General features: G+C 34.0%; 3 protein-coding genes across 4 annotated transcripts; 1 reads left to right on the forward strand and 2 right to left on the reverse strand.

The window, feature by feature from the left end:
- Window positions 1-97: 97 nt before the first annotated feature.
- Window positions 98-1,240, reverse strand: ND-B18 (NADH dehydrogenase (ubiquinone) B18 subunit). The gene is made up of 3 exons (XM_033338770.2): window positions 1,046-1,240; window positions 401-569; window positions 98-321 (listed from the first exon to the last, which is right to left on the reverse strand). Exons 1-3 carry the CDS (start codon window positions 1,152-1,154, stop codon window positions 228-230), a joined length of 372 nt encoding a protein of 123 aa, XP_033194661.1. The 5' UTR covers window positions 1,155-1,240; the 3' UTR covers window positions 98-227.
- A 162-nt stretch (window positions 1,241-1,402) lies between these two features.
- On the reverse strand, window positions 1,403-3,118 carry U2A (small nuclear ribonucleoprotein polypeptide A'-like U2A). 2 transcript variants are annotated; one of them, XR_013059424.1, is made up of 5 exons: window positions 2,779-3,118; window positions 2,649-2,689; window positions 1,827-2,403; window positions 1,651-1,749; window positions 1,403-1,436 (listed from the first exon to the last, which is right to left on the reverse strand). XR_013059424.1 is itself a non-coding variant. In XM_033338769.2 (4 exons), exons 1-4 carry the CDS (start codon window positions 2,858-2,860, stop codon window positions 1,709-1,711), a joined length of 741 nt encoding a protein of 246 aa, XP_033194660.1. In that variant the 5' UTR covers window positions 2,861-3,117; the 3' UTR covers window positions 1,403-1,708. The 2 variants fall into 2 exon arrangements, 1 of the variants encoding a protein (XP_033194660.1); XM_033338769.2 differs by having other exon boundaries at window positions 1,403-1,749; window positions 2,779-3,117.
- A 9,062-nt stretch (window positions 3,119-12,180) lies between these two features.
- LOC117159198 (very long chain fatty acid elongase AAEL008004) lies at window positions 12,181-21,127 on the forward strand. Its single transcript, XM_076622332.1, has 4 exons — window positions 12,181-12,414; window positions 17,190-17,441; window positions 17,556-17,799; window positions 18,909-21,127. The coding sequence occupies exons 2-4, from the start codon at window positions 17,190-17,192 to the stop codon at window positions 19,367-19,369; spliced, it is 957 nt and encodes a 318-aa protein (XP_076478447.1). The 5' UTR covers window positions 12,181-12,414; the 3' UTR covers window positions 19,370-21,127.
- The last annotated feature ends 834 nt before the right edge of the window (window positions 21,128-21,961 follow it).

A 21,961-nucleotide genomic window follows, 5' to 3' on the forward strand; every position in this document is an offset into this window, starting at 1 on the left:
AATAAAAAAGACATATCTGACATATCTTATATATAACAATACAAATAATTGTGGCATATTAGTAATAACAATAGAAACAATAATAAAAATATTTACATTTTTGTTTACCGATTTATACCTTAAATTCTTTATTATAATCACTCTTCTATAAGCAAATTTCATGTATATATCATCTATATTCACATATGTATAATCTAAATGTAAACAATGTTCAATGAATGTGGAGTCTAAGCTGTCACTGCTTCCATAGCCCTCTGTTTCCTGCGTTCTCTGACCAGAAGTCTACGTTCTCTTTCATATTCTTTGGCCCTTAAAACGTCGCTGTAATACACACAAATTATAATCAGGAATTGCACATTAAGTAATAATAACTTATCTATATTTTCTAATGAAGACTCACTCATTATATTCACATTCCTTATACTTGTGAGCTGTGTCAGAACAAAGTACTACAAAAGGAAACTTTTCTAGAAAGCAACGTTTATATTCCAAAAAAACATCAGCACAATAATCTCTATATTCTAAAGGAATCTTGGCAGCTATCAAATCTTCTTCTGATATGGGCATAACTGTAAAATAACATTTTTAATAGGGTATAATACATGTCAAACAGTTAATAAATTGTTTCAATTAATACTGTAGCTCCTTCAATTAATACTTACACTCAACTAAAACGATCATATGAAGACAAAAATATTTTATAGATATCTAAGATTTTTCTAATTCATTATAATCTACATTGTACAATTCTACCCAAATTCCATAAATGCAAAAAAAAGAAATATTAACAAAATATTTCACCGAAATCGACATCCAAAAGTTTTATTCAAACTGTTATGTCATTGATAAATCATTTATAAAGACAAATATAACAGAAAAGTTATAAATAAAATAAGAACGAAAAATTAATAACTGTGTTGTAGCTTGTTTTAATTAAATTCGTCGTTTATACAATCTTAAAAAAGGTATAGTATTTTACCAAATATACAAAATATTAGGAGCCAAAATGCACCTATTAAAGGTTAGAACTGAATAAGATACTTGCCCCTTTCTTTGCGCTCCTTAGGAAATCCGTACATCGGATCAAATGTCGGCTCCGAATCTGTAGGTGGAAATGGATCGCTACTAACCATTTTTTGAAATGTATTGCCCATTTTATTAGTATATTATAGAACTACAGCAAAAAAAGTAATATAAATCGAAAATGGAAAATTGCTACAACATACAATACTGACATCTAGTAATCCCATCTTATATAACTTACATAGTTCAATGGACAGGTATGTAAACACACGAATCAAGATACATAAATATTTCATGTAATATAGTATGATATATAACGATGTATTTATTTATTAAAAGTAATATTATTTTATATGAGGAACAAATTTATACAAAAAAGTATCTTTCTGGGCAACTTGTTTATTGAAAGATCACTGAAATAAATACATATATGGACATTACAAATAGTTTCGAAAATGTTTAGTATTATAAGATATACGTTTATAAAGTCGCTTCAAGCCAATTAAGGTATGTATAATTTTATTTGTACATCTTTAAATGATAATGCATTTGTGTGTAGCACATACATTCTTATTAGCTTAACAAACTGTTTCTAGTTCCATGTATGGTATACAGTCATGTACTTACTGTAATAAAAAAAGCTTTTCTTGTTTGGTTTAGATCTGAAAATAATGTACAATATGACTTAATCATCTTCTTCTTCCATTGCTTCAGGTATCGTATTTCCTAGAACAATCAATGCAGAATTTTTTCTCATAATCAGAAACATAAAAGGAATAGAGTACATTCTTTTAATTACATACCAGTTTGTAATCTTTCTTCACTAGGCACATGTCCAGCTTGAAGCAATTTGCTAAGGCGCTGGACTTCTTCAAGGGAAGAAGTATTTGTAATAGCTTCCCTAATTTTGTTACGTTCTTCTGGAGTTGTGAGTGGCTTGTCCGTAGGTATGCCAGATGTTTGTGTTTTTACTTTCTTTGCTATTTCACGAACCATTTCTTTTCCTCTTTTACTCCTAAAGTATGTAACTGCAGCTTCACGCTCTTTCATCTTAATTTTCCTGAAGTCCAAAAGTCTCAACTGTGGGAATCTGTATACAACGTATTGTCTATACTGAGGCTTCGCAGACACTGGATTTTGAAGTAAACAGAGGTTTGTTAAATTTTTTAATTGCGTTAGTGGTTCCAAATCACCAAGTTCTTGTATCATATTTCCAGTTAACATAAGAGTTTCCAAATTTGGAATACAATGTTCCAATCCTTCTCCTATTCTGACAATACGATTATTATTGAAAAAGAGAGTTTTTATTCTTTTTAACAGAGGAAACCCATCTAATTTCCTTATATCATTATCAGAAAAGTCAATGGTATCAAATTGATCCTATAAAAATATTATTAAATTCTAAACCTGTGATTTATTTTAATAGATATTAATTCTATTAAAATATTAATAGAATTAATATTTTTAAATATTATAGAAATTGTCAATATTTCAAAAATTTGTTCTTGAATGTAAATTTTAAACCAAAGTCAATATAAATACAAATTGAGATGAATAAAAATACACACGAAAATACATTATAGATATACCAAAAAATAAGAATCACTATTGACTAGAACACTAACCAGAGTTGCGCCCAAGTTTTCGATTGTAGGTATTTTATATCCTGCAATAACAGAGACTTAAATAACTAAGAAATACAGAATTAACGAAAATTTTTAGGTTATATTTTACCAATATAATTTATTTACTAGCCTCTGAGATCTAATTCTCGATCCTTCACAGGATTAATATATTGCATGGATTGTTGAATTAAATCTGGTGTTAACTTAACCATTATTTAATGATACTACCACATAAAACTGATACAAAACTTAACCTGACAACGATCACAATATAGCTTCCATAAGGTTCTCTCTAAAGCTACATTTTTATGATTGGTAAGCTTCATTCTCAAAAAACGTGCAGCTCATGGTAACCAACAGAAACAAACGCTTACAAACGTATAGAATATTCCATTTTAACCTTTCCATACAATTGTCTCCCAAAGTATTCGTTATTATAAAAGATGTTTCAAATAAAACTTGTTCTATTTCAAATGGAACGTCGTATGATGACAACCAGATTTGTCTAGGTGGTGGCGTTTTCAAAATCTCAATGTGATCTTCGTTTTTCTAAATCAAACAATACATTTTTTTACATACCACTTGACGTAATTTTTAATTTTCTACAAAAAAGTACTAAGATACTTGCATTTGAAAATGCTTTAACGAAAAATGGTTTAAAAGATGTTTCAATATTAATTTCATTAGATTGACTGTATAAAAGATAAGACTTGTTTTTAAGTTGTTTTCCCTTGTCTTTCATATAATAAGTTTTATATTAAAGTTAAAATATCTTATAAACTAGTAATTTTGGACTGAAGTAACTTAAATCTATTTGTAGAGAATTAAAAAAAGCATCAAATGTTTTCCAAAAATTGTTAGTTCCACTTTAAAAAACATGGCTCATCTTTGAAATCTCGAAAATATGTCTACCTAGACAAGATTTGTGAATGTCTCTCGAAACACAATAAATTTTACTTCAAACATTTTTTACGATAACGAATACTTTGGAAGATGATTGCGTAGAAAGAGTAAAATGGAACACCCTGAACATATCAGTACACAGATACAATTTGATAAACACATAAATAATAATGTAGTCTCCATTTTTGTAACTTATGTGCGTACATCTACATTACAACACACGAAAGAGAAAAATATGAATAGGAAGAATAACGATGAAGTAACGACTACGCGAAAATAAAAAGCTATTAACTGAATGAAGAGAAGGATTAATGAGACCATAAATTATTATCAAAAGAAGAATAAAATGCTTCGGGAAACATATAATAAAACCAATCACTAATCATTCATTTTTCCTCTTATAACGATCAATTACTTCTACTAGCTAAATACAGATTTAAATTTATCAGGTATATGAGTTAAAAAATATAATGCAAGGAAAGTTTATTCATATTGTTAAACAAGAGTAACTTGTCATCAAGCGGATATGATTTGTACAACTCCGTGGGAACGAATAAATTTAATTTATTAATAATAGCTTAATCTTATATTATTCAAATCCAGAACATTCTTGTCGATTTGGTCGTGTGTCGGTATATAATACGATATATAATACACTTGCCAAAATTCCATTTAAGGCTACGATTCGTAGCTCTAATGTACCTCTAAGAGGTACATTATATGGTACATATATAGTACATATGCGCATACATGTAGATATTACACGCTTAAACTTCCTTTGTACGACAAAGACTCAATTATTCATCCTCAAATATTTTTTCTCTCGTTCTGATGTTTGCATACCATATTTGTCGTTTAAAATTAGTGGGATATTGCTTGTCTGTACTAAAGGTCATATTATCTAAATAATGGATACAATATTCAGTATCACAGTTCAAAAACTTTATGGGATTCATTTTATATGTTCTGAACGATTCAAATTGAAGAACACATCAAACAAAACAGTTATCAATTTTTGGAAGATCATATAATGTACGGTGTTTCTACTGTCCAAAAATTAGTTGACAAAATAATTATCGAGAAACTATCAATGATTAAATTTCACGTATCTAACCTTGGATAATCGACAGTCTATCGCAAAACTGTCGTGTGAGACTGATACGTGTGTCAATACATAGAAGTATAATACTACACATATATAGTGCGTACTTAATATGTTCCCTAAAATACGGCGGTAAAACAGGTGAAATCGTTTAATCATCTGCTACCTGCAGTAGAAAGAACTACGCTCTTCAACGAATAAATATTTTGTTGAAAATATTTACAGACTAATCGGTATAAGTTTTTCTAAGATGTATTATAATTTTACTATTCATTGCGATGGATGTTATCGTAAAAGAAAGAAGCATAAGTTATCTATCAAAATAAATTAAAATGGCACTTTTTTCTTGACGATGATACAGAGAAAAATTCTAGAGATTCATGAATATAGAATCAAAATGAATGAATGATTATGGAATTTTACGCTTCGTGTTCCTTATATCGAAACAACCAATATAATCAGCAAGTAAAATACGGTAATCGATGAGATCAGACTGTGCATATTCGCAAGTACATTTTGTTTATTCAAAAAAATCATCGGATGAAAAAAATGCTTGAATGAACGCGTCTAAATAACCAGACAACTTTTAACAAGCGTTCAAAATAAAATAGCCTGCGAAAACTGTGATTGAATGTGTAATTACATAGGACAGAATATCCGAGAATTATTTTCATATGCAATAGTATTCCACATATGTATAGGACATTTAGAACATTCCGCATTGGTTAAAATCATAGCTATCTTTATTTGTACATACAGGAGAGTTCACGCATTGTGCGCATCTCCGATAACTTCTAAAGTATGTGTTGTATGAATAGATTTTTGATAATTTGAAATAGAGCAGCATGGTTTGTAGGGGCACATTATTGTTTATTGTTTATTGTTTACAATAGATCATTAGGATATACAAAGTTAATATACAGGGTGGTTGGTAAGTGGTGGTACAAGCGGAAAGGGGGTGATTCTACGCGAAAAAAGAAGTCGAAAATATAGAATAAAAATTTTTCGTTTGAGGCTTTGTTTTCGAGAAAATCGACTTTGAATTTTCGCTCGGTACGCGTGCATTTTATCACGTCTCGTTATAACGGATCTCACTGTAGATTTTTAAAAAAATTTAAAAAAAAAAGAAAAAAATGTTTATTCTATATTTTCGACTTCTTTTTTCGCGTAGAATCCCCTCTTTCCGCTTCCGCCATATTTCTACCATAAATTAATATGTATTTGTATGCACTAGTTTTATCTGAAAAATATGAAAAATTCAATAATATTATTTATCGTTTACGTAGCAGATAATATAACTATTACATATAAAATATTCCTAATTATAACATGCGTAATTGTTAGCCTCGATCGCAATAGTCTTAGTTCAGATTCCACGCTGGCAATGTGCGTAATACCTACTTTCAAGACTTTTAGTGAATTTTCTACAAGTCAATTTTATTCATTAATCCATGAAATGAATAATAACACTTTTAATATTTCATGATGCTAAGGTCCGAGGTTAGTAGAATAAGTTGGAGAAATGCAAACTTCTATGAATTGTATTGTAATTGACGGAGATTTAAATGCAAATTCGTAAATTATGTAAAGAACGATACACAATACTAATAAACACTTACTACTAAACACAATAAAGTTAATAATCATGGTGACTAAACATTTCTAAACAGTAAAATATGAAACAAGATTCGTTCATTCAATATTAACACCGTGTACATACAAGACCTGTACTTTTGTGTAATAATGACAGGTGTGTTTTTAAACATGCTGTTAAGTGAGAAAGTCGAATTTCATGATACAAGGACATCGACGATTCCGGGGTCCGTGAAGTACTCTACTATTGACGAGAACTCAAATGTCGAACATATCATGATCGTTCCGCCAACTTTGAACGTGGAGTGACCTTCACGCAAAAAGGTTTGGAGGTATATTCTCGATTACTAGCCTAACTAACTTGACAGTTAACAGTACATTGTACGGAAATAACGGCATTCTAATAAAGAATTTATAGAAATAACGAGATACAGAAACGCAACAATATTTTATATAGCTTTAGCATAACTTTATTAACAATTTTATTTGAAAAAATTTAACGGGATGTCAATGGTTTCATAAAAATTTTTTTCTAAAGACTATAGAGTGCTAACATACTAATTTTCGGCATCAAAACGCGGTAAGAAAAACATGGAAAAAAATATACATTTTCACGATAGGAATTAATAATGACGTAAATGATTTTACTTTCGTCGAATACGCGGGAAAATCGCGGGATCTTTTACGAAATGCGTCGTCATTGTATCGCGTCTTCTTTAGTTCCTGATGTTTGTTTTGCATAATCGAAATAAATTTTTATGGATTGCCGATCACCTTTTTCCTTTTGGTACTTCGTTAGTCGAAGAAGTGTAAATAACTTTTCACTCGAAAACGTGTGATATTTATCAGGATAACAAGGCGGGAATTGCTGCTAAAAATATTGCAAAGTTTGACCGGTCACGCGTGTTTAGATTTAATTATCAGCTCCGATCTTATGTATGTACGTATTTTTAAATATACTTCATTTAAATAAACTTACATATTCTTAAGTAACGTCAATGTATATTGCACATTCTGTATATTTAATAATTAATTTTTCAAACAATAGGTACATAATTTTAATTCATTTCCTACTTGATATTGTCGGAAATATCTACGCCTTTCTACAGACATTTGCCTTCAATTTTACACGTCCAAGTCGTGAATTTTTATTTATATATTTTAAACATGTTCTGTCGAACGGTTTTCACGTCTCATTGTTTTGAAAACGTCAACACAAGGCAAATGAAATTGAAATATTTAGAGGATCATTTGCTACCCCCTGTGTAATAGTATGAAAATTGTTATTCGCTGATCCGATGTATAAATTTTCGATTTATACAACGAAAATATACTGGATTATATATATATATATATATATAAGATATATATATATATATACATATCTTATTTGCCAATATAGATATAGTGCAAGATATTACAAATTTCCCAAGCCATTCTGAAAAATTATCTATTTTTCTACGAACAATCTACGTAATACAATCATCGTACAGGTAGTTTTTCTCATTATGATGAAGAAACGTTATACCGTGAAGTCAGGCCAAACTATGCGACTAATTCTTTGTCTAAACGATTTCAAAGTTCTAAGTCAAATAGGAAAAAACAACGTAAAAAAGAAGCAATCAAAGGGGTTAGAATTACTCATGTAAATATCCTGCGCTCGTGATTCCCGTAATCGTACAATTAAGAAAAATGCCTTTGTTTTTCTCTTATGAACCGACCAATCCGCCGTGCTACTCGATTATTTGAAGCATTGCTTGAACATTCTACCTGACAGCAACATAAAGCAACTATGAAGCTAGAAAAGACCGATTCTTACTCGAACAGGTGCAATAAAATAGTCGAATAGCACGTTCTGACGATGGAAATATCGGTTTCAACAGTTCACAGAATGCATTCTCTTTACAAAGATAATGCAATTCGATTGTAACACCGGATATTTTTCTTTGTTCAAAATAAATAAAACAAACATAATAATTATTTAATCGAAGAATAACGCAAAGAAGCTTCGATATTTCCAATCTGGGAAAGATATGATTAATGCATTTTTTATTAATATAAGTAATTCGTGCTTATTATATGCTTAATCAGAGAACTTGCTAATGTCGTAATTCTCGCTGTTTACATCGTATAAATGAAATATCGTACAACAAGGTGTAACGGTGGAATATAACATCCTTCTTAAATTTTCCTGTATTTCACATTTTCTTTCGACACGAGGCTGAATTAAATCATAGGAAAATGTATTAATTTAAGATATTGATATAAAAGTATAGGAAAAACTTGTTCGATGTCTGTCTCTCTTTTATCAAGAACGTCTTTGAGTCTTTTCTTTATCAACTACGAGAGACCACCCAGCTGCATAAATCGATTCGCATATGACGCCAAATCACATGTAGAAGGAACTAATAGTGCTCGATCGCGAGTTCCATGGATGCGGGTGTGTTGCACGCCTATCGAATACCAATTATTATTGGCCACGCATCGTGACTGATAATAGAATAAATAATATCGCATACGATTTGATACAACATATGGTAAAATATGTGTACAGAAATAAATAAATTCGTTTCCCTTGTCAATACAATATGTATTTCATTTCTTATGTAATATTTAAAAAGATGTGTCTTATGTGAATATCAAGCGAGAACAAAAATTTTGATAGAAAAAGACCAAAGGAATATTTTTTATCCTCTCAAAACGTCAAATGTATTTACGGAAGATTGCGGAAGATACAAAAAGATACTCTAGAGGATCGAAATAAATTTTAAATGGATTCCATTCGTACCCGTCACTTATATATTTTATGCAATCGTCCGAAATCACAGCTACGTTCTTTACAGGTCGTTTTAATATAGTTGCAAAACAAAAGTGAAAATAGTTGTAGAAATATCGCTACGAGAACAAAATTCGTGTTATAAAGTTCGAATCCCTAAGCTTTATTCCTCTCCTAGCGTAAGAGAGGCCATCGCACCGGGCAAAACCGCAGGTTTTCAAGGTTAAAAGTGGTCCACCTTGCAGATCATTTTTAGTCGAGCCGACTACGCTCACCGTCCAACACTTGTTATATTATTTGACCGGGAATATACAAATTCTGAGAGAATACAAATTCATCGACCTAGCGTAATAAGTAAAATATAGTTTAACATACAAAGGGAATTTACTTTTTACCAATATAATCGTAATGTTAAATTACTCGTATATGTTTAGCAGCATGGAGTATGGCATGGTTAAACCGTAACAGGTCATTGATGCTTAACAGAAAGTCGACAATGGCGGAAAAAGACAGTAAAAATTTCCACACTATTAAGACGAGTTCTGAAACCTTGGCTGTTTCCTGCGTCTTGACCTGTAACATCACGCAAGGCTACTATGTCTGATTAATCATTTAAACTGTACGATGACGCCTGTAGTACATACTATGTAAATGTATTTATGTAAACATTTCTGTATACTAACAGTGATATAGTTCTCTATGCTAATTTATATTTCCGGCACAGTGAATCGAATGAAAATTCTCGATTGACTGAACATGACCTTTGGAAGATTCAAGTAACACGCAAAGACGTAACTAATATAAGAAGAAATTCATCTAACTAGTTTACCTCATTGACATTTCTACGTCGAAATAATTATACCTGTGTCATAAAAACTCTGTTCAGTGTAAAAAGTGGACAGACATGCCCCGATCAATAAATAATTTGACTTCGTATGTGGTACACGATGTATTATTTATTATATTGGAGACATCGGTAGAATCAATAAATAAAGAATTGTGAAATGAAAATAAAAAAAAGGCGAAAAAGATTTTGGAGCCAATGAAGAAAATAAGCGATTGTAGTTCATTTATGTAAAATAACCGAGCGAATAAAAGGTGATAATTTTTTAAATCTTATTGAAAACCTAACGCTCGAAATTGCACACGACACATGAAAAAAATATAAAGTTCTCAGGGTAAAGATCGTTTCATTTCACAAAACAAAAAGTGTATCAGGTTTGAAACTCTTTTCCCCATTTTTAAATCATTTACTTTTCTGTCTGAAATTTCTTCATATTTCATAAGTCTAAAATTTTTTCATATTTCAAAATATTATTCTTCCATATTAAAAATAATTATTCCACTGTCACATTCGAAAAAGTAATTTAGGTAGCATAAAAAGAAGTTTAACAATTATTAAATAAAGCATTCTGATTTGACATAGAAATGCAAAGCAAAAAGCTTCACGTAAGATACCATTCATTAGCATCAATTTACTTTCTATGGAATAGAAAAGTTAGATTAATTAAGAATAAACAGGTATCTTGACAATTGATTATACTTTTATTTATAGTTTATTAACTTAACTGCGAGGTGGATTTTTCTCTGGAATACGACCATCTTAAGGTATTATATTTCTTTAATTTCCCAGACTCCAACTGTTCAAATTTTATTATTTAATATGAAATTCCGTAAGAGCATTGTCTTCCAAAAGTACTTTCGACGTTTCGTTAATATTTCACCGTTATTTTGCTGTAGGCAATAACGATTATTCTCAGATATTGAATTTCGAAAAATCGAACTGTCATCGGAATACCTTAAAATCAGCTACGTCCAGTTTTATAGTCGGTTAATTAATTAATCATTTAATTATAATATAAACAAATGTTTCGTTTTCGATTCATCTAATATGAATAGACTATCGTCTCGGTCGTGCACAATGATAGGTAGCATTCAACAATCCAAATAACATGATGATGCAAATGAGTACAGTCAATCCTCCTAGAACACAGTTAATTCGTTCCGTGCTAAGCACATTGAAGCCGTGTTAAACAAAAACAACGTGATGGAAACACTCGTGCTGTATGAAGTTTGTCCAAGTTTATTAGTGCTATATGGAACCGTATTGCAACTTTTGCACCGTGTTATATCGAAATCATATTTTCGGAATAACGTATTATAGGAGACTTGAGCGTCCATACATATTATTATATCGATAAATCGATCATTAACATAAAGCGAAAAACAGTACTACTTAACTAATTGCGTAGTATAAATATTTCATTGTGTTGATACGACCACGATGTACCCAGCTTCGATGCGGCTCGCACTGAAAACTGCGTCATAAACAACGAATACCAAAAATTCAAGTTAGGACTTTGTCCAGAGAAGACTTATATTGTGTACGACTGCGTAATCAGTTTTGCTTAAGCGTTATTTGAGAGAATACATAGTAGTAAGGTAGTAATGAAGAAAAAAAGATACCGTCCCGATATTGAGAATTTAGCCGATCACGGCGTCTCACTGGTTACACTACACATTAAGTATTCATCGTTCGACTACCTGAAGAATACTAAGCGGCACAAGCAGAAAAATAAGGAAAAAATAAAAGCGGTTTCGACATTTTAACATTCGTGATGTCGAGCTGTACGGTATAACTGGTACGTATTGCTTTGATATCAACCCTGATTGCAGCGAATCTTAACTTGACCCGAACCCGAACAGTTACAGACGATGAACACGTAGCGTAGATAAACAGGTATCACAAAAGCAACTAAAACACATGACGAATATAAACATTCATGTGGTGAATCTTTAATAAGGTCGTTCACGTGGAACGTCCAATCAAAATCCTAGTAGTTTCAGTCTGGTAGACGTCCTACTAAATCTGCTCGTGCAAAGGCAAACAATGCGCGTAAATCCTCGGAAACGAGTGAACCATTGTACAATTGTCGTAAACCACTGTCACATTCCCCAAACAGGACAGATCGCTCATGGTTCGAACACATAGCCTGCAAGACACACGTGCACCCTGGTTATACGACCCTTGAACAGTCGAGAACCATCTACAAGCAGCAGAAAAGCGTCGACTTCCACAGAAGTTGGTGGGATCGGTGTTCTACCCCACATACGGTAACCAACGTGCACACACGGATGTGCCGATATAAAACACCGTTTTCATCGTGGAACTTCAGTTTCTTCGAACGTAGTCAAACACGAAGGTTCTCTCCTGGAGAATCGAGTTATATTACATTTTAACGTAATTGTGCACTCGCATCTTGTAAGACTTTGGGTTCGATATAATTTTGACGCGATCTAGTTCACGGAAAGAAGACGATAAACATTGGTGTTGTTTTTTTTTTTCTTATTTAGCTGCCTCCTAGATCGGGCCAGGTCGTTATCAAATCACGGTAGGTAGAAGATTTCGGTTGCAGACGTGTGAATATATTTTATTGTCATTGTTGAATATTTCGTTTGTTTTACGATCAAAATATTTCGCTAAAGACATGTCCCTCATCGGGTAATTTGTAACGTTTCATGACGGAACTGGGCCAGACGAGGTTTACAGAAGAAATTGCTGCGTTTACATGGGATCGTTTACGCGAGAACAGCTAAATCAAATTTAGACAGGGCTCGTCACTGCCATAAACGATCTTATTTTGCTTTGTTCATCGCGATCTAGCGGGCGAAAAATGATATGAAATTTTTATATAACAAGATATGTGCTTTTAGTCATATGCAGTAAAGGAAATTAACATCTCATAAATCATAACTTAAAAATTTTAGTAATCTTAGAATATAAAAAGGACATCAGTGTGTAACGTGTGAAAATCATCAATCCAAGTGACAGTCCACGCAAAGGCGTTCATTACGAAGGACAATTATGTTAAGATTACGGAAATTCTAATTACCGCTAAGTGTCGCCATTAACTTTGTAATTCAACTAGGAATTAGATGTAACGACAAATTATGGTGATCCCCACTTACTTCAATGAAACCTTTAAATTATAATCGGCGTTACATTTTCGCAATATTTTAATCATCCATGTGATTTAATAAAATTATCTCAGCTCTGAGCGACCAGCCTCCATTCTATAAAACATACTATTTAATTATGAATTTCACGGAATTTCTTTCGAACCGATCGGATTCACGGAATCGATCAATCGATTCTACCCGCTCGATAATAGTCCTTGTTCAAGTAGCTCTTTCAAGAAGCTTTTACCGTGATTTTCAAATATTCGTCGATCGATTTTATTCTCGAACAAGCTGTATTGCAACTGGCTAAGACCGTTACGATGATATTTTCAGTGTTTCCGCGAAAGTAAGCTGCCAGAAGACGAATAGAATTTGTTTAAAATCTACTGTGAAACTTCGTCCGTTTGCATACAGACTTAATGCTCGCACAAGAGGTCATAATTATTTCCACTTAGCATCCTCATCTTCCCAAAACAACATGTTTCTTTAACTGAACAGCTAATCAAGATAAAAAGAGATTTAATGTTTTCTTAACTCTCTCGCAGACAATAGATCGGTCGATCGCTGAATTTGGCGGGTAATCGTGGTAATTGCACGCGCTGGAACGCTATCGTTGTCTCATAACAAAGGCATTGCATTCGTTACTTTCTTCGCTTAAGGCTTAAGGCTTAAAATAAAGAGCGAAGGATGCACCTGACTCGGCAGCAAACAGTGCTTAACAAGCGGGAATTGTCAAGGGAATAGTGATTTCAATTGCAACGCGCAACACCACATTCGTCAGACCTCCACATTCTAGACTTTACATTGCAAATCTGTTTCTTAATGCGTCTTCGATATATAATGACCTGCTCAGGATCCTGGCTGATTTGAATTGCGTGTGCGTTACACGTTTCTTGGAAAAAAAAGAAATAAAAAAGTACTGGTTGCACGGAAAACCTCGACTTAAGACGAACTTACTGCCTCAATCACTTTCCCATACACTATCAAACCGCGATTCATAGGTTATTTATTGGACAGAATTTCCTCTTGTTCTTCGTATTTTATCGACATTAATCGTACGTGTAATGAAGTTAGTAATTATCACGATATAGCGACTGCGATTGAAATCAAATATTTCTAATGCCACTCGTATTTCATGCATCTAGCCGTAAAAGAAAATAACGAATTAGATTAACAACAAATTTGAAGAAAATACAACGGAGTCATTGATAACAGACGTGAATTTTTGTTTCAAGTTCAATGCTAATGTTCTTGTTAAAATATTATAAGATCTTTTGTTTATTGAAAGAAGAATGCGATGGGCATATAGAAGTTCAAGAACAACAAGAGGATCAGAAAAGTAAACAAATATAGTAAAGTAAGAGCGAGAAAAGACATTGATGAGTAAGAAAGAACAGGAGGTAATTATAATCGTCCTTGAGCCTCTGTGGATATTTTTCTATGGAAAATTTGATCTTCTTCGTTAAACTTTGATCGCACTGGTGTCACTTTATAGTCACTTTTACGATTTACTTCCTAATACCAGTCCACCTCGCAGTTACTGATAACTATTTGTACATATTGTAGTCATATACGCTACTTCTGATGTGCCAAGAAATTGTTTGATCTTCAAAGAACACTGATGCATTGACTTAACATTAATCAAAATATCCAACATCCAGCAAACAATAATAAAAATATTTGCATCGGCTCGCCTGTTTAGTATTTACTTTATGTAGATTTATGAAGCATTTTGCGCAACGTAGAAAATAGTTATTAACGTAGAAAATAGACAAACGAATGCACTGCTTTCAACGCACTGCTTTTAACGCACCAAACCACGAAACTATACTACTGCCAAGTGTTATTATCACCAATCGGAAATATTGTAATTCAACTGAACGTGATATCTCCATTTAATCATAGAGATATTAAATCGTCGATAAATCTAGATATGACCGAAAAGTATCAATTCCGAGCGAATAAACGTTCATAGGGATGGGTTAGTGAAGAGCAGACAGAACGACTAGATTCAACGACTAGAATCGGACAGTAGGTTGGAATATTTCCGTGGCGGAAATAGTAGAGTACTTGGATCGTGAGTGGGCGTTGTAGTGTTCGATGAGGTCACTTCTCTTTCTGACCCTACTCAAACGGCAGTGCAGATCGGATTGCGAAATCAACGCTGGGACAAGCGTGTCTTTCGTACCGTTTTTCGACAGACAAACGTTCTCCGAGGAACCCGATTTGCTCGTAGTTTTCTAAATTTCGCAAGCCACTGCGTTGAAAGTCGGCCACGCGACTTTTCGTCGGTGTTGCGAGTAATTCGCTAGAAAAGACGAATTAAAGAAAACAATTATGAGAATTGGTTCAAACAACCGTTCGGAGATTGAACCGGCCAAAAATAAGCTTTCGCGATCGCTAGTGGTTATCGCTAGACTGCGGATGTTTATGCAAAATTTTAATTTTTCTAAATACATATAGCTAAAGAAATGAAACTTAAACAAAAATATGTTTCATCCACTAAATTCGATGATCGTTATACTTTGGTTACTTAAGTAGTATTCCACGTGATACGCGTTATGTGTACTTTTGCACCTTTCGATTCTCCATAAATGCATGAACATCTGCAGTCTACGAATTGCAATTTAAATGGATGAAAAATTGTTTGATAATGAGCTCTGCGACAATGATGAACCTTATACACGAATTTGAAAATATTTACTATGCTGTGTCGAATCACTGAACTGAAAAGTACGTTTTCTCATACCTGGCTTTGTTTCTCTGTGATAATTGGCATTTCGCTTTCGAACGAATCGATTTTAGCTCGTTGACATCGACTGGGTAAACGAGGATATAGTACGCAGAAAGATTGTCCTTGTTTGGTCTAGGCGTGACATAAAAGATCGAGATTCTTCGAAAGAAAACGAGTGTAACTACGGGCACATTGAAGCCGTAATGGTATTAGAGAAACTAATGACGCATGATTCTAGGGTAGAATAATGGAATTAGGAGGAAAGTTATTTTCGCTGACATAAGATACAAGATAAAATAAAATCGACAAACGATCATAGATTACAAGATATTACGAATTCAGTCGTCCGAATTGGTTCATTTAATTAAAAAGAAAATCATAAAGAAAACAAGTTTATAGTCGCTACATCAAAAAGTGGTATTCCCAATTTCATCTAAATCATCAGATATGAAGACCTTTTAGACCTAACATTCGTTAACTCTCAAAAATTCGCAAAATACGATAAATTTATAATCAGCATTACCAGTTTAAAGTATGCACGGAACTAGAAACAACATCTATTTGTCAAGGACCAATTCGATTGGGAACAGGAATCCGGTACTCCAATAGGATTTATAGAATGGTTGGATGAATAGGCACGAGGATGTTAAGAATATTAAAATATTGAAATATTATTGAACACAAGGAAAAAGACACGATATTTAAAATCTAATCTGCTTAGATTCTTGTGAGACTTATTTTAATTTCAACGCGTTAAAATTATAAAATAAAATGGATTCGAGTTTGTTAGAATTAGTCTGAAGAAAGAAATTCAAACAACTTACACAGCTTCTTCCTTACATCGATAACATTACTCTATAAAATGTTTGGAATCGTTGGAGAACAAACAATAACCTGTTAACACGTGGTTTAACCTTATTAAAGAATGGCTTTTTCACAATGAGCGCTATCACGTGCGACGCATAACAAAATGTTTCACGCGTGCCTCGAGATAAACGTGCGTTGCGTTTGCCTTTCGCGTGACGAGATGTGATTTCGTTGATCGTGTTTTCAACAAAGAATTCCTGGCGCCGCGCTGTTCCAACGTCGTTCGCGTTCCTGTTTTCGCGGGTGTAGTACATTCGAGGAAATCTTACAACAGTGAAAGCACAAGTCGGCTCTAACTTTTAGTCACGCTGTCAACATCGATCCATAGATTCTGAAACCGCCGTCTGCGTTAGACGATCGTCGAATCGCAAATCGTGATCAGTTTGCTTGTTCGAAACGCAAGTCGATCTCGTCGAACGCACCATTCGATAAAAATTGTGTAGAAGTGGTTCCAATCATACCTCTGATCGATTCGTTGAACCATTGAGTTATGTTTTTCGTGATGAACAAAATCGTTTCGCATCATTGGCAAGGATACACAAACAGTAAAAACGTGAATTTCTATTTATAATTTCCATTTATATTATATGAAAACGTGATTTTCAGATGGCACAACTCGTAAGAGCGATATACGATGGCTACCGAGACCTAATGGACAACAAGAGCGACCCAAGGGTCAATAATTGGCCTATGATGAGCAGTCCATTCCCGACCATTTTCATCTGCCTATTTTACGCCTACTTTGTCAAGGTCCTAGGTCCTAAGCTCATGGAAAATCGCAAACCTTTCAATCTCAGGAAGGTCATGCTATTCTATAATCTGTTCCAAGTGATATTATCCACGTGGTTGTTTCACGAGGTATGTGAATCGGTTAAGAAATACCTATCTTTATAGCTAAATTATTTCAAAAATGTCATGGAAAACAAACAAGTTTTTCAAAATTCGTTGTAATGCATCGTTTATTCGGTACAGTCCTTAGTATCTGGATGGGGAGGTCACTATTCGTTCCGTTGTCAACCAGTAGACTATTCGGACAACCCGCTGGCAATACGAATGGCACATGGCTGCTGGTGGTACTACTTCTCAAAATTCACCGAATTCTTTGACACTATATTGTTTGTATTGAGAAAAAAGAACAATCATATTTCAATATTGCACGTGATCCATCATGGGTGCATGCCAATATCGGTTTGGTTTGGTGTCAAATTCACTCCTGGTAAGTATTCTCCTACTTTGCACGCATATACATAAATAAATGTAATCGAACAACCACCATTACATCATAACAGATTTTGCACGGCAGTAGAGTCTCATCGCGTCTTGCCTGTTATAAACACTTATTCAACCACGATAATTGATCGTGAAACATTCCGTCTAAGATAGTGATTTTCTTAGATATCAGCACGTGGTAAATATGTAATCTGTGATTTTAAACTGAACTTGGAACAGAGAAGCTTTAACCCCGTAGCGGTTTGAGAGAGACGTATTTTTTACAAAAGGTTGAAATTATGCTATACAGGGTGGTTGGTAACTGATGGTACAAGCGGAAAGGGAGTGATTCTACGCGAAAAAAGAAGTCGAAAATATAGAATAAAAATTTTTTTCTTTTTTTTTTAATTTTTTTAAAAATCTACAGTGAGATCCGTTATAACGAGACGTGATAAAGTGCACGCGTACCGAGCGAAAATTCAAAGTCGATTTTCTCGCAAACAAAACCTCAAACGAAAAATTTTTATTCCATATTTTCGACTTCTTTTTTCGCGTAGTATCACCCCCTTTCCGCTTGTACCACCAGTTACCAACCACCCTGTATATATCGTTGTATCTGATACCAGAAACTCAGAAAATATCTTCAGTGTAATTACTTTTCTAAATTGTTCGTAGTGAATTCGTCGCCAGTTTATTACATTGTCAAAGGGTTAAAGTAAAATGCCTGTTAAATTTTAAAAGGTCGAAACGCAAGACCTGAATTTAAAAAATTAATCGGCTTAAAATTAGACATGAGACTTCCCTTATGGATTTCTAAAGATCTTCTATATTTTTCGTAATATTATTAACGAATAACACGGGATCGAAAAATAAAACTTTCACTATCTCCTACCGTTCATTCCCCGTAATACGTAACGTGCAACAGCTTCGATTCGATACCTGCCATACAAATGGGAAAGCTGTATCAATAATCAGTTGGTTCTTAGCCCTGTATAACTTGCAGGTCAAAGATAGACGTAATACTTATTAGTTTAACAACTTAGAAGCTTTTCAACGTCGTTAAAATTCGAAACTTCATTAGGAGATAATCGTAACACGATTGACTTTAATTTATAGGCGGTCATGGCTCGTTCTTTGGCATGCTGAACACATTTGTGCATATTGTGATGTACTCATACTACTTTTTGGCTGCTCTCGGACCGAAGATACAGCCGTATCTCTGGTGGAAGAAGTACCTGACTGTGCTACAGATGGTCCAATTCATCCTAGTGGTACTCCACGCTTTCCAACTTCTCTTTATCGACTGCAACTATCCGAAGGTGTTTGTTTGGTGGATCGGGCTGCATGGCGTGATGTTTTACTTCCTGTTCCGCAACTTCTACAACCAGTCATACGGGAAGAGGAAATCGCCCAACGCGTTAACGAAGAAGGAAACGGAGAGCCAGAACGAGAAGAAACAGCAGAACGACGAAAACGGTAAAATATACGCGAACGAATACAAAATGGCAACCGGTTACATCTCGGACAGTGGCCTCAGAAACCGCGTGTTTATCGACAACCGCGGTTTCCAAAAATAAAATGCTAGCCATCAGTCTGAATCGCATTATATGAATTTGTATTCGACGAATCCATCGGTATAACATAAGCGGGCAGATTTTATCGTCGTACAATATCGAGAATATCTCGTCAAAGAATATAAAAAGGTGATTGAAAACGTTCGATTTTCGATATCTAATTTTTCGGATTCACCAAGTAACTCACCTGTTATCTTCTGCGCGGATAAGGGTGCGTTTGAATATATTACGAACACTAGCTCGCTTCCTGTGTGTATTCTGTGTCGCGCGTGTAGATTGTGTGATTCTACGATTTGTATGATTCTATGTGAACGATCAATATGCATGATGCGTATCGGAGAATGTATGAGACAGAATAACGGCGATACTCGGTCACATCTAACTGTCATCAAGCTAGAGTTACGAGAAATTGCCAAATTTTTCTTTCTAAGCTCTTATCGTCTGTCGTGGAACTTCGTAAATTCGGAACGAAGGTTACTTTGTATCTGGAGCGTCAGCAACATGGCAGCGAAACTAAGACCGGTTTCACACGGCGATACGTGTATCGTATGAGACATAGTAAATATACCATGTATACCAATGGAAGCGTTAACACAATGGATTATGAAGAGATACAGTATCGCGATACTGATTTTGTGTATCCCGAGTACGTCGGCCGCTGATAATACTTTTCGTACAAAGTTAGCAGATCAAAAAACGATCGACGCAGATGATCCATAAGCATAAACGAGACTGTATATTTTATTTTCGGGAGTATATCTCGTACGCGTATCACGGTGTGTAGCTCATGATGTGAAATCGGCAGCGCCGATCTAGTCGTAACGAACGTTATGGACTTCGTTGCGATTCAGCAACGTTCTTATTGCTCAATTCGTCTAACTAATTAACTTCTATGTTCTATTTTCTCCATGATTCGTTGTAGATCTTAGTCACTCGGCGGCACACGAGTGATACGAGCGACATTTTACCGCGTGAAAACGCTGTGATCTTTCCTTGTTTTGCTACAAAGAACAACAGAAGCAGACGACTGCAGCGTTAGCGGACGGTAAAATACCGCTCGTGGAGTTCCCGTGTCATTAGAACTATGTGTTCTATCGCGAATGCAAATCAATCTCAGAACTAAGTATTGCTCGCGAGCAATCGACAAATCGGATCGTTTTTTTTTTTTTTTTGTGGTTGTTTTCAAATGTATTCAACGAATGTTGTTTTGTCTAAATTTTGTAGATCTTTCGAGAAAAATGTATCTTGGTAAAGAAGCGCTATTTTGGCATTAGAAACTTTGTGATCAACAGTCGAACGAACAGTTGAAATTGCATGGTATCGTACTTCGGTTGCGATTACCTGCTTTTTCGAACATGGTTAGCTTGTTTTAGTTATTAAGTATTCTGTACCATCTGCGACCATCTTCTGACTTCTGCAACAAGCGCGAGCTATAGATTGAGAACATTAGAATGCGAGTGTTGGCACACATTGCCAATTTGTTTATAATTTGATATCTTTTCCCTTAAGAGTTACTGTGATAGTTACCGGCCGACACGTATATCCGTTTACAACCAATTTCTAATAAGAATGTATACACAAGCGTTCTTTATTATCTGTTTATAAAAGAAAAAAAGCGATTCCAGAGACGTCGATTGAACAATACGAAGAGGAAACATATTCAATATATAGAATAAGTAAATTTGTACAATACAGACTAATAGTAACAAATAAGAGATGTATTTATTTTATGATTAAATTGTGTGATTTTTAATGAACAAATTTATTTCTTTGTTCGTGCCCTTATAGCTACTTCAAATAAGATTAATTGTTTAGAAAGTGACCTGCGGGTTGATGCAATTTACATCGAACTTCATAAAGACTCCGACATTGTCGATCATCCTACTTTTCTTCCCAATCTCTTCGCCTCTAGTTTCTACGGTATTTTTCTCCTCGGCTCTCCAACTATTTGACTAACAGAATTCGGACTGTTAAGTAACAATTGTTGTATTGTAACAAATATTGTTACAATAACCATCTTCCTAAAGAGATTACTGTGCTCTCAGACGTCCCACAGGTTTCTCACTTGGGTCCTTTACTTTTATTTATTTATACTTTACACTAACGATGTATCAGAAATCATCTTAATCAGTTACGATTGTGAGCGATGCACTTCTGTTACAAGAGGAATTAAATAGCCTGTCTTCCTGGTGCTCGCGTAATGAAATTAGTTTTAACTTAACAAAGGTATCATGTAACCCGTTCCAGCCGCAAGCTTAAGGTATTTAACTATCCTTGTTACTATCTACAATACATCTTGTTACCCGTTGATACCATACGTGACTCAGAAATGTATTTTTCTAGTTTGCTATCGTTTCTGGCTCATTGTTAATATATAGGTAGGTATGGATTCAAGACCCTTGGCTTTATTTATCGCAGCTTTAAATTATTCTCGAATACCATCATTCGAATTTATTACCTTTGATCATTTTTTTTTTTTTTTTTTTTTTTTGCCGCATTGATTTCCCGCTGCCGACCTTCTGTTTACATACAAACGTGTTAACCACTTCATTTATTGTCCTGAAATCCTTGAGAAACTTACGTTTCTGTTATCCT

Source organism: Bombus vancouverensis, chromosome 10, assembly GCF_051014615.1.
Source record: "Bombus vancouverensis nearcticus chromosome 10, iyBomVanc1_principal, whole genome shotgun sequence".
Lineage (NCBI taxonomy): Eukaryota > Metazoa > Arthropoda > Insecta > Hymenoptera > Apidae > Bombus > Bombus vancouverensis.